The sequence below is a fragment of the Streptopelia decaocto genome (genome assembly GCF_964273445.1).
Source record: "Streptopelia decaocto genome assembly, contig: HAP1_SCAFFOLD_2371, whole genome shotgun sequence".
Classification (NCBI taxonomy): Eukaryota; Metazoa; Chordata; class Aves; order Columbiformes; family Columbidae; genus Streptopelia; species Streptopelia decaocto.
The window spans coordinates 1-12,728 of NW_028115280.1; the positions used below are offsets into that span (position 1 = coordinate 1).

General features: G+C 61.6%; 1 protein-coding gene across 1 annotated transcript; it reads left to right on the forward strand.

The window, feature by feature from the left end:
* The first annotated feature begins 712 nt into the window (after positions 1-712).
* On the forward strand, positions 713-12,470 carry LOC309452836 (acidic fibroblast growth factor intracellular-binding protein-like). The gene is made up of 11 exons (XM_082077506.1): positions 713-768; positions 875-965; positions 3,563-3,761; positions 6,861-6,987; positions 7,843-7,943; positions 8,968-9,101; positions 9,886-9,994; positions 10,265-10,328; positions 10,921-11,007; positions 11,580-11,677; positions 12,270-12,470. The coding sequence occupies exons 2-11, from the start codon at positions 881-883 to the stop codon at positions 12,337-12,339; spliced, it is 1,074 nt and encodes a 357-aa protein (XP_081933632.1). The 5' UTR covers positions 713-768; positions 875-880; the 3' UTR covers positions 12,340-12,470.
* The last annotated feature ends 258 nt before the right edge of the window (positions 12,471-12,728 follow it).

The window sequence follows — 12,728 nt, forward strand, 5'->3', positions numbered from 1 at the left end:
ACTGGGGCCGAACTGGGACCAGTGTGGCATACTGGGACCAGTATGGGGGGGTCACTGGGACCAGTATAGGGGCCACTGGGACCAGTATGGGGCCAGAACTGGGCCCAGTTTGGGGTGGACTCACCCGCCGCGTCGCCGGGAGGAGCCGCGCATGAGCGGGAGGGACCCAGGCGTCCGGGAGGGACCCAGGCGTCCGGGAGGGACCCAGGCGTCCGGGAGGGGGCGTGGTCAGGGCGGGCGAAGGGGCGGGGCCAGACGGGTGTCTGGGTCCTAACGCGTCAGTACAGCGCTCGGACGCCTGGGTCCCCTCCCGGACGCCTGGGTCCCTCCCGAACGCCTGGGTCCCCCGGAACTCCTGGGTCCCTCCCGAACTCCTGGGTCCCTCCTGAACTCCTGGGTCCCTCCCGAACTCCTGGGTCCCTCCTGAACTCCTGGGTCCCCTCCCGGACGCCTGGGTCCCCACCTTGCCGTTAAATAAACGTGCAGAATGGAACCAGTGTGTGGGGACCCAGGCGTTCGGGAGGGACCCAGGCGTTCGGGGAGGACCCAGGCGTTCGGGGGGGTTTATATGGAGGGTTAATATGGGCTGGGGGGGAATCCCAGTTTGGCCCGGACGCCTGGGTCCCTCTGTGCGGGGGGGCGGAGGGAGAAGCGGAGGGAGCGGGGACCCAGGCGTCCGAGCGCTGAGGCACGCCCCCAGCGGTGACGTCATGTTGACGTCATCAAGAAGGCGCCGGCAGAGGGAGCGGAACGGCCGGTTCAGCTGCGGTTGGTGCCCGAACGCCTGGGTCCCTCCCGAACTCCTGGGTCCCCCCCGAACTCCTGGGTCCCTCTGGGATTCCTGGGTCCCCCCCGAACTCCTGGGTCCCCGCAGGTGACAATGACAAGTGACCTCGATATCTTCGTGGGGAACACGACGCTGATCGATGAGGAGGTTTATCAGCTCTGGCTGGACGGATACACGGGTGCGCCCGGACGCCTGGGTCCCTCCCGAATTCCTGGGTCCTCTCCCGAACTCCTGGGTCCCTCCCGAACTCCTGGGTCCCTCCCGAATTCCTGGGTCCTCTCCCGAACTCCTGGGTCCCTCCCGAACTCCTGGGTCCTCTCCCGAACTCCTGGGTCCCTCCCGAACTCCTGGGTCCTCTCCCGAACTCCTGGGTCCCTCCCGAACTCCTGGGTCCCTCCCGAACTCCTGGGTCCCTCCCGAACTCCTGGGTCCTCTCCCGAACTCCTGGGTCCTTCCCGAACTTCGGGGTCCCCTCCCCATGTCCCCTATTCCCTCAGTGGCTGAGACCGTGTCAGTGTCCCCATTGATGTCCCATTGATGTTCCCATGTCCCCATTGATGTCCCCATTGATGCCCCATTGATGCCCCATTGATGTCCCATTGCTGTTCCCATATCCCCATTGATATCCCATTGATGTCCCATTGATGTCCCATTGATGTCCCATTGATGCCCCATTGATGCCCCATTGATGTTCCCATGGCCCCATTGATATCCCAGTGTCCCCATTGATATTCCCATGTCCCCATTGATGTCCCATTGATGTCCCATTGATGTCCCCATTGATGTCCCCATTGATGTCCCCATTGATGTCCCCATTGATGTCCCCTTGATGTCCCATTGATGTCCCATTGATGCCTCATTGATGCCCCATTGATGTTCCCATGTCCCCATTGATGTCCCATTGATATCCCATTGATATCCCATTGATATCCCATTGTCCCCATTGATGTCCCATTGATGTTCCCATGTCCCCATTGATATCCCATTGATATCCCATTGATATCCCATTGTCCCCATTGATGTCCCATTGATCCCATTGATCCCATTGATGTTCCATTGACACCCCATTGATGTCCCATCGTCCCCAGTGTCCGAGGCCGTTTCCCACCGCCTGCGGGGGGGTGTCAGTGTCCCCATTGATATCCCATTGTCCCCATTGATGTCCCATTGATCCCATTGATCCCATTGATGTTCCATTGATGTCCCATTGATGTTGTCGTGTTCTCATTGATATCCCATTGTCCCCATTGATATCCCCTTGTCCCCATTGATGTCCCATTGATCCCATTGTTCCCATTGATGTCCCATTGATGTCCCATTGATGTCCCATTGATGTTCCCATGTCCCCATTGATATCCCATTGATATCCCATTGTCCCCATTGATGTTCCCATGTCCCCATTGATATCCCATTGATATCCCAGTGTCCCCATTGATATCCCATTGATCCCATTGATGTTCCATTGATGTCCCATTGATGTTCTCATGTTCTCATTGATATCCCATTGTCCCCATTGATATCCCATTGATATCCCATTGTCCCCATTGATGTCCCATTGATCCCATTGATGTTCCATTGACACCCCATTGATGTCCCATCGTCCCCAGTGTCCGAGGCCGTTTCCCGCCGCCTGCGGGGGGGTGTCAGTGTCCCCACTGATGTCCCATTGATGTCCCCATTGATGTCCCCATTGATGTCCCCATTGATATCCCATTGATGTCCCCATTGATGTCCCCATTGATGTCCCCATTGATGTCCCCATTGATGTCCCACTGATGCCCCATTGATGTTCCCATGTCCCCATTGATGTCCCATTGATGTCCCATTGATGTCCCATTGATATCCCATTGTCCCCATTGATATCCCATTGATATCCCAGTGTCCCCATTGATGTTCCCATGTCCCCATTGATGTCCCATTGATGCCCCATTGATATCCCATTGTCCCCATTGATATCCCCATGTCCCCATTGATGTCCCATTGATGTTCCCATGTCCCCATTGGTATCCCATTGATATCCCATTGTCCCCATTGATGTCCCATTGATCCCATTGATCCCATTGATGTTCCATTGACACCCCATTGATGTCCCATCACCCCCAGTGTCCGAGGCCGTTTCCCGCCGCCTGCGGGGGGGTGTCAGTGTCCCCATTGATATCCCATTGTCCCCATTGATGTCCCATTGATCCCATTGTTCCCATTGATGTCCCATTGATGTCCCATTGATGTTCCCATGTCCCCATTGATGTTCCCATGTCCCCATTGATATCCCATTGATATCCCATTGTCCCCATTGATGTTCCCATGTCCCCATTGATATCCCATTGATATCCCAGTGTCCCCATTGATATCCCATTGATCCCATTGATGTTCCATTGATGTCCCATTGATGTTCTCGTGTTCTCATTGATATCCCATTGTCCCCATTGATATCCTATTGATATCCCAGTGTCCCCATTGATGTCCCATTGATCCCATTGTTCCCATTGATGTCCCATTGATGTCCCATTGATGTTCCCATGTCCCCATTGATGTTCCCATGTCCCCATTGATATCCCATTGATGTCCCATTGTCCCCATTGATGTTCCCATGTCCCCATTGATATCCCATTGATATCCCAGTGTCCCCATTGATATCCCATTGATCCCATTGATGTTCCATTGATGTCCCATTGATGTTCTCGTGTTCTCATTGATATCCCATTGTCCCCATTGATATCCTATTGATATCCCAGTGTCCCCATTGATGTCCCATTGATGTCCCATTGTCCCCAGTGTCCGAGGCCGTTTCCCGCCGCCTGCGGGGGGGTCTCCTGGAACGTTCCGGAACCTCCGTGTCCGTCCTGCAAAGCGACACCCGCGACCACTTCCGCACGTTCCAGATGCTGGAGCGGCTGCTCCACTCCCCCCCCCGGCTGTGCCAGCAGCTGCTCTTCCAGATCCCCCCCCCCCGCCAGGCCGCGCTCATCCAGGGGTACGGGGGGGCTGGGAGGGAACTGGGAGGGACTGGGAATGAACTGGGAGCACTGGGGGGGCTGGGAATGAACTGGGAGGGAACTGGGAGGGACTGGGAATGAACTGGGAGCACTGGGAATGAACTGGGAGCACTGGGATGGACTGGGAGGGAATGGGAGGGGATATGGGGGCACTGGGAATGAACTGGGAGGGAACTGGGATGAACTGGGAGGGAATGGGAGGGGATATGGGGGCACTGGGAGGGAACTGGAGCACTGGGGGGGACTGGGAATGAACTGGGAGCACTGGGGGGGAACTGGGAGCACTGGGGGGGAACTGGGAGCACTGGGGGGGCTGGGAATGAACTGGGAGCACTGGGAGGAGACTGGGAGGGAACTGGGAGCACTGGGAGGGAACTGGGAGGGAACTGGGAGGGGATATGGGGGCACTGGGGGGGACTGGGAGGGAACTGGGAGCACTGGGGGGGACTGGGAGGGAACTGGGAGCACTGGGATGAACTGGGAGCACTGGGTGGGAACTGGGAGGGAAATGGGAGCACTGGGGGGGCCTGGGAATGAACTGGGAGCACTGGGAGCACTGGGGGGGAACTGGGAGCACTGGGGGGGCTGGGAATGAACTGGGAGCACTGGGAATGAACTGGGAGCACTGGGGGGAAACTGGGAGCACTGGGGGGGGACTGGGAGGGAACTGGGAGGGGATATGGGGGAACTGGGAGCACTGGGAGGGACTGGGAATGAACTGGGAGCACTGGGATGAACTGGGAGGGAACTGGGAGGGGATATGGGGGCACTGGGGGGGACTGGGAGGGAACTGGGAGCACTGGGATGAACTGGGAGCACTGGGTGGGAACTGGGAGGGAAATGGGAGCACTGGGGGGGCCTGGGAATGAACTGGGAGCACTGGGGGGGAACTGGGAATGGACTGGGAGCACTGGGGGGGAACTGGGAGCACTGGGGGGGCTGGGAATGAACTGGGAGCACTGGGAGGGAACTGGGAGGGAACTGGGAGCACTGGGATGAACTGGGAGCACTGGGTGGGAACTGGGAGGGAACTGGGAGCACTGGGGGGGCCTGGGAATGAACTGGGAGCACTGGGGGGGCTGGGAATGAACTGGGAGCACTGGGAATGAACTGGGAGCACTGGGGGGGACTGGGAGCACTGGGGGGACTGGGAATGAACTGGGAGCACTGGGATGGACTGGGAATGAACTGGGAGCACTGGGGGGGAACTGGGAGCACTGGGGGGGACTGGGAGGGAACTGGGAGCACTGGGGGGGACTGGGAATGAACTGGGAGGGAACTGGGAGGGGATATGGGGGCACTGGGGGTACTGGGAGGGAACTGGGAGCACTGGGATGAACTGGGAGCACTGGGGGGGCTGGGAATGAACTGGGAGCACTGGGGGGGAACTGGGAATGAACTGGGAGCACTGGGAATGAACTGGGAGCACTGGGGGGGACTGGGAGGGAACTGGGAGCACTGGGGGGGACTGGGAATGGACTGGGAGCACTGGGGGGGAACTGGGAATGGACTGGGAGCACTGGGGGGGAACTGGGAGCACTGGGGGGGCTGGGAATGAACTGGGAGCACTGGGAGGGAACTGGGAGGGAACTGGGGGGGACTGGGAGGGAACTGGGAGCACTGGGATGAACTGGGAGCACTGGGAGGGAACTGGGAGGGAACTGGGTGGGAACTGGGAGGGAACTGGGAGCACTGGGGGGGCCTGGGAATGAACTGGGAGCACTGGGGGGGCTGGGAATGAACTGGGAGCACTGGGGGGGACTGGGAGCACTGGGGGGACTGGGAATGAACTGGGAGCACTGGGAATGAACTGGGAGCACTGGGGGGGACTGGGAGGGAACTGGGAGCACTGGGGGGGACTGGGAATGGACTGGGAGCACTGGGGGGGAACTGGGAATGGACTGGGAGCACTGGGGGGGAACTGGGAGCACTGGGGGGGCTGGGAATGAACTGGGAGCACTGGGAATGAACTGGGAGCACTGGGGGGGACTGGGAGGGAACTGGGAGGGGATATGGGGGCACTGGGAGGGAACTGGGAGCACTGGGAGGGACTGGGAGGGAACTGGGAGGGGATATGGGGCCACTGGGAGGGGACTGGGAGGGAACTGGGAGCACTGGGATGAACTGGGAGCACTGGGGGGGGCTGGGAATGAACTGGGAGCACTGGGGGGGCTGGGAATGAACTGGGAGGGAACTGGGAGCACTGGGATGGACTGGGAGGGAACTGGGATACAGGACAAGGATGCTCAGGGATGCTTGAGGATGCTCAGGGCAGTTTTGGGGGCTCCATGGGTAGATTTTGGGGTCCCCCCCGGTTTTGGGGACCCCCCAGGTACTTCGGGGGGGCTCAATAACCCATTGGGATACAGGATGGGTTGGGATACAGGACAAGGATGCTCAGGACAGTTTTGGGGGGTCCGCGGGTGGATTTTGGGGTCCCCCCCGGTTTTGGGGACCCCCCCAACATTCCATTGACCCCCCATCATTTTGGGGTCCCCCCAGGTACTTTGGGGGGGCTCAATAACCCATTGGGATACAGGATGGGATGGGATGGGATACAGGACAAGGATGCTCAGGGATGCTTGAGGATGCTCAGGGCAGTTTTGGGGGGTCCATGGGTAGATTTTGGGGTCCCCCCCGGTTTTGGGGACCCCCCCACTTTGGGACCCCCCCATACTTTGGGGACCCCCTCTCATTTTGGGGACCCCCCCCAGGTACTTCGGGGGGGCTCAATAACCCATTGGGATACAGGATGGGGTGGGATACAGGACAAGGATGCTCAGGATGATGCTCAGATCAGTTTGGGGGTTCAGGGCACTTTTGGGGGCGCTGTGGGTGGATTTTGGGGTTCCCCCAGTTTTGGGGACCCCCTCAATATTCCATTGACCCCCCCTCATTTTGGGGACCCCCCAGGTACTTCGGGGGGGCTCTATAACCCATTGGGATACAGGAGGGGATGGGATACAGGACAAGGATGCTCAGGGATGCTCAGGGCAGTTTTGGGGGGTCTGTGGGTGGATTTTGGGGTCCCCCCGATTTTGGGGACCCCCCCACCATTTCGGGGACCCCCCCCCCAGCTATTACGCCTTCGAACCGGCTCTGGCGAGGGAACTTTTGGGGAAAAAACTGTCGAAAGGGACCAAAAAGGAGCTGGACGAGGTCAGTGCCAGGACCGGGCTGAGCCTGCGCGCCTGCCGGAGACAGGTGGGACCCCAAAAACGGGGGGACCCCAAAATGGGGGGGGCCCCAAATATGGGGGGGTCCCCAAATATGGGGAGGGGGCCCTGAAATGGGGGGGGGGTCCCTGAAATGGGGGGGGTGGGTCCCAAAAATGTGGGGGGTCCCAGAATGGGAGGAGGGAGCCCCAAAGTGGGAGCTGGGAAGTTGGGGGGACCCCAATACAGGGGGTTCCCAATAAGGGGGGGACCCAATAAAGGGGGGACCCAATAAGGGGAGACCCAATATGGGGGGGTCTCAATAAGGGAGGGGGTCTCCAATAAGGGGGATCCCAAATATACGGGGGGGTCCCAATATGGGGGAGTCTCAATATGGGGGGGTCTCAATAACGGGGGAGTCCCAATAAGGGGGGGTCCCAATAAGGGGGGGTCCCAATAAGGGGGGGGTCCCAAATATATGGGGGGGTCCCAATAAGGGGGGGGTCCCAATATGGGGGGGGTCCCAATAAGGGGGGCTCCCAAATATATAGGGGGGCTCAAGTATATGGGGGGTCCCAATATTGGGGCATCCCAAATATATGGGGGTCCCAATAAGGGGGGGTCCCCAATAAGGGGGGGTCCCAATATGGGGGTCCCCAATATATACGGGGTCCCAATAAGGGGGGGGTCCCCAATAAGGGAGGGTCCCAATAAGGGGAGTCCCCAAAACCCACATGGTGGGTCCAGTTTGGTCCCATTTTGGGGGGTCGGGGGGACCCAGGAGTTCGGGAGGGGACCCAGGAGTTCGGGAGGGACCCAGGAGTTCGGGAGGGGTTTAATGGGGTCGGGGGGGGTTGTGGGTGCTATGGGGGGGGTCCCCAATTTTTGTGCCCCACCCCAATAGTTCGACAACTTCAAGCGGGTGTTCAAGGCGGTGGAAGAACTGAAGGGACCCTTGGCCGAGCTGATTCAGCAGCATTTCCTGCTGCCCCCCCCACTGGCGAGGTTTGGGGGGCACCCATGGGTGCTGGGGGGTCCTATGGGTGCTGGGGGGGTCACTTGGGGGTTTTCTGGGGGGGTTTGGGGGGTTTTTGGGGGGGTTGATCCAGCAGCATTTCCTGCTGACCTCAACACTTTATAAGGTCTGGGGGGCACCCATGGGTGCTGGGGGGTCATTTTGTGTCCCCTCCCCATAGGGGTTGGGTTGTAGGGGGGTGTACAGGGGGGTTTTGGGGTTCGGGGGGGTCTGGGGACCCCCCAGGTGACACTTTTGTCCACCTTTGTGTCCCCTCCCCATAGGAATTGGGGGTACAAGGGGGGGTTTAGGGGACCCCATTGTCACCCCATTGTCCCCTTTGTGTCCCCCCCTCATAGGGGTTGGGTTGTAGGGGGGTGTACAGGGGGGTTTTGGGGTTCGGGGGGGTCTGGGAACCCCCCCCGGTGACACTTTTGTCCCCCTTTGTTTCCCCTCCCCATAGAAATTGGGGGTTCAGTGGGGTTTTGGGGTTCAGGGGCGTTTGTGTATTCAGGCAAGTTTGGGGACCCCATTGTCCCCCTTTGTGTCCCCCCCTCATAGGGGTTGGGTTGTAGGGGGGCGTGCAGGGGGGTTTTGGGGTTCGGGAGGGTCTGGGGACCCCCATGGTGACACTTGTGTCCCCATTGTTGTCACCTCCCCTTAGGGATTGGTGGTACGGGGGGGTCTGTGGTTACAGAGACCCCATTGTCCCCCTTTGTGTCCCCACCTCATAGGGGTTGGGTTGTAGGGGGGTGTACAGGGGGGTTTTGGGGTTCGGGGGGGTCTGGGGACCCCCCTGGTGACACTTGTGTCCCCGTTTTTGTCCCCTCCCCATAGGGATTGGGAGCACGGGGGGGGGTGTCTGTGGTTACAGGGACCCCATTGTCCCCCTTTGTGTCCCCCCCTCATAGGGGTTGGGTTGTAGGGGGGTGTACAGGGGGGTTCTGGGGTTCGGGGGGGTCTGGGGACCCCCCTGGTGACACTTGTGTCCCCGTCGTTGTCCCCTCCCCGTAGGGATTACGCCGCCATCGTGTTCTTCGCCAACAGCCGCTTCGAGACGGGGAAGCGGCGGCTGCAGTTCCTGAGTTTCGGGGACCTGGCGGCCTGTGCCCAACACATGATGGGACATTGGACACAGGGGGCGATGAGTGAGAGCTGGGGACAATGGGGACAATGGGGGCAATGGGGACATTGGGGGCAATGGGGACATTGGGGACAATGGGGACAATGGGGGCAATGGGGACATTGGGGGCAATGGGGACATTGGGGACAATTGGGGCAATGGGGACAATGGGGGCAATGGGGGCAATGGGGACAATGGGGGCAATGGGGACATTGGGGGCAATGGGACATTGTCCCCATGTCTCCAGTTCTGTCCCTGGGGTCCCCTCCCGAACTCCTGGGTCCCTCCTGAACTCCTGGGTCTCTGGGGCACTCCTGGGTCCCTCCCGGACTCCTGGGTCCCTGGGGCACTCCTGGGTCCCTCCCAAACTCCTGGGTCCCTCCCAAACTCCTGGGTCTCCCCCGAACGCCTGGGTCTCTGGGGCACTCCTGGGTCCCTTCCCGAACTCCTGGGTCCCCTCCCGAACGCCTGGGTCCCTCCCCGGCCGCCTGGGTCCCTGGGGCACTCCTGGGTCCCATCTCCCGAACTCCTGGGTCCACCCCGGACGCCTGGGTCCCTCCCGAACTCCTGGGTCCCCTCCCGTACTCCTGGGTCTCCCCCGGACGCCTGGGTCCCTGGGGCACTCCTGGGTCCCTTCCCGAACTCCTGGGTCCCCTCCCGAACTCCTGGGTCCCCCCCGAATGTCTGGGTCCCCCTGCACTCCTGTGTCCCCCACACTCCTGGGTCCCTCCCCGGACGCCTGGGTCCCTGGGGCACTCCTGGGTCCCTGGGGCACTCCTGGGTCCCCAGCGCTGTGTCCGTGTCCCCAGCGCCCGAGGCGGCCGAGCCCGATGGGGACGTCCCCCGCTCCTTCCTGCAGGACCTGAAGGAGCTGAAGGTGCTGGTGAGCGACAAGGACCTGCTGGACCAGCACAAGAGGTGACGCCGGACGCCTGGGTCCCTCCCGAACTCCTGGGTCCCTCCCGAACTCCTGGGTCCCTTCCCGAACTCCTGGGTCCCTCCCGAACTCCTGGGTCCCTCCCGAACTCCTGGGTCCCCTCCCGAACGCCTGGGTCCCTTCCCGAACTCCTGGGTCCCTTCCCGAACTCCTGGGTCCCTCCCAAACTCCTGGGTCCCCTGGGGTGGGGTTGGGTCACCCGGACGCCTGGGTCCCTCCCGGACGCCTGGGTCCCCCTGCCCCTCCCCCAGCCTGGTGTGCTCGGCGCTGCGGGGGAAGATCTCGGTCTATAACGAGATGGAAACGAACTTCAAGGTGAGCCTGGGACCCTGGGGCACTCCTGGGTCCCTTCCCGAACTCCTGGGTCCCTCCCGAACTCCTGGGTCCCTGGGGCATTCCTGGGTCCCTCCCGAACTCCTGGGTCCTCTCCCGAACTCCTGGGTCCCCTCCCGAACTCCTGGGTCCCTCCCGAACTCCTGGGTCCTCTCCTGAACTCCTGGGTCCCTCCCGGACGCCTGGGTCCCTCCCGAACTCCTGGGTCCCTCCTGGTCTCCTGGGTCCCTCCCCAATCTCCTGTGTCCCCCCCGAACTCCTGGGACCCTGGGGCATTCCTGGGTCCCTCCGGGGGCACTCCTGGGTCCCCCCCAATCTCCTGTGTCCCCCCCTGAACTCGTGGGTCCCTGGGGCACTCCTGGGTCCCTCCCCCTTCTCCTGGGTCCCCCAAACTCCTGTTTCCCCCTGAACTCCTGGGTCCCTCCCGAACTCCCGGGTCCCCCTGAACTCCTGGGTCCCTGGGGCACTCCTGGGTCCCCCCGGAACTCCTGTTTCCCCCTGAACTCCTGTGTCTCCCCGGACGCCGGGGTCCCTCCCGGACGCCTGGGTCCCTCCCGGACGCCTGGGTCCGCAGGCGCTGTCGCGGGCGCTGGTGAACGTGGGGCTCAAGCTGCCCCACCCCCGCGACGTGCGCGACTTCTTCGTGGACCTGGTGGAGAAGGTGAGCGGCCGTGGGGCAGACCCACAAGTGGGACCCCAGACCCACAATGGGACCCCCAGACCCACAAGTGGGACCCCAGACCCACAACCGGGACCCCAGACCCACAAGTGGGACCCCAGACCCCCAATGGGACCCCCAGACCCACAACCGGGACCCCCAGACCCCCAACTGGGACCCCAGACCCACAACCGGGACCCCAGACCCACAAGTGGGACCCCAGACCCCCAATGGGACCCCCAGACCCACAACCGGGACCCCAGACCCACAACTTGGACCCCAGACCCCCAAATGGGACCCCCAGACCCACAACTTGGACCCCAGACCCACAAATGGGACCCCAAACCAGGACCCTGGGCAGACTGGGGGTTTTGGGGTGTTATGGGTGGTGTACGGGGTTTTGGGGACCCAGGAGTTCTGGGGGGACCCAGGAGTCCGGGAGGGACCCAGGAGTCCGGGAGGGACCCAGGAGTCCGGGAGGGACCCAGGCGTTCGGGAGGGACCCAGGAGTCCGGGAGGGACCCAGGCGTCCGGGAGGGACCCAGGCGTCCTGAGGGACCCCGGCGTCCGGGCAGGTGGTGGAGCCGTGTCGCTCGGACAAGTGGTCGATCGGGGACCTGCGGCTCTTCCTGAACAGCTACACGACGGCTCCACGGGCGCTGGGGGGGTTCAGGTGGGAACCCCCCAAAAATAGACCCCAAAATCACCCCCGCGACCCCAAAATTCACACCCGGGGACCCCGAAAACCCCCCCGGGGACCCCAAAATCAACCCCGGGGACCCCAAAATGATCCTTGGAGAGTCCAAAATCACCCCCCGAGGAACCTGAAATGGACCCACCCGGGACCCCAAATCCCCCCCAGGGCCCCAAAATGGACCCACCCAGGACCCCAAAATCACCCCCAGGGACCCCAAAATGGACCCACTCGGGACCCCAAATCCCCCCCAGGACCCCAAAATGGACCCACCCGGGGACCCCAAAATCACCCCCAGGGACCCCAAATTCACCCCCCGGGACCCCAAATCCCCCCCAGGACCCAAAATCCCCCCCAGGACCCCAAAATGGACCCACCCGGGACCCCAAATCCCCCCCCAGGACCCCAAAATTGAACCTGAACAAACTTGTCCCCCCAAACCCCTCATTTCCCTCCTATGGGCGCCCCCAAAACGTGGCATTTTCACCCCAAAACGGCCCTGGGGATGGGGGGACCCCCCCATATCTTGGGGACCCCCCCTAATTTTGGGGACCCCCCCCTTTGTCCACAGGCACCAGTTGCTATGGGAACGCTACATGGCGGGAATCAGCGCCTGTTTGCTGCGGATGTACCACGAGTGACCCCAAAACGGGGGGGACCCCAAAATTGGGGGGACCCCAAAATAGGGGGACCCCAAAACTGGGACCCCTCTCCACCCCAACACCCCAAAACCGGGGGGGTCCAGGAGCTGCGACACCCCAAAAATGGGCATTTTGGGGGGGTCCCCCCATCCAGGACACCCCAAAAAATGGGGGGGACCCCAAAACTGGGACACCCCCAAAATGGGGGGGACCCCAAAAATGGGGGGAGACCCCAAAAAAGGGGGGGGGGAGGGTGTGAATAAAGGACATTGAAAGTTGAGCTGATTTGGGGGTTTTTTTTTTGGGGGGGGTCCCCAAAATCCCCGGACACCTGGGTCCATTTTTTGGGGGGGGGGTGGGGGGGGTGGAGGCCTCCCAGGCGTCCCTGG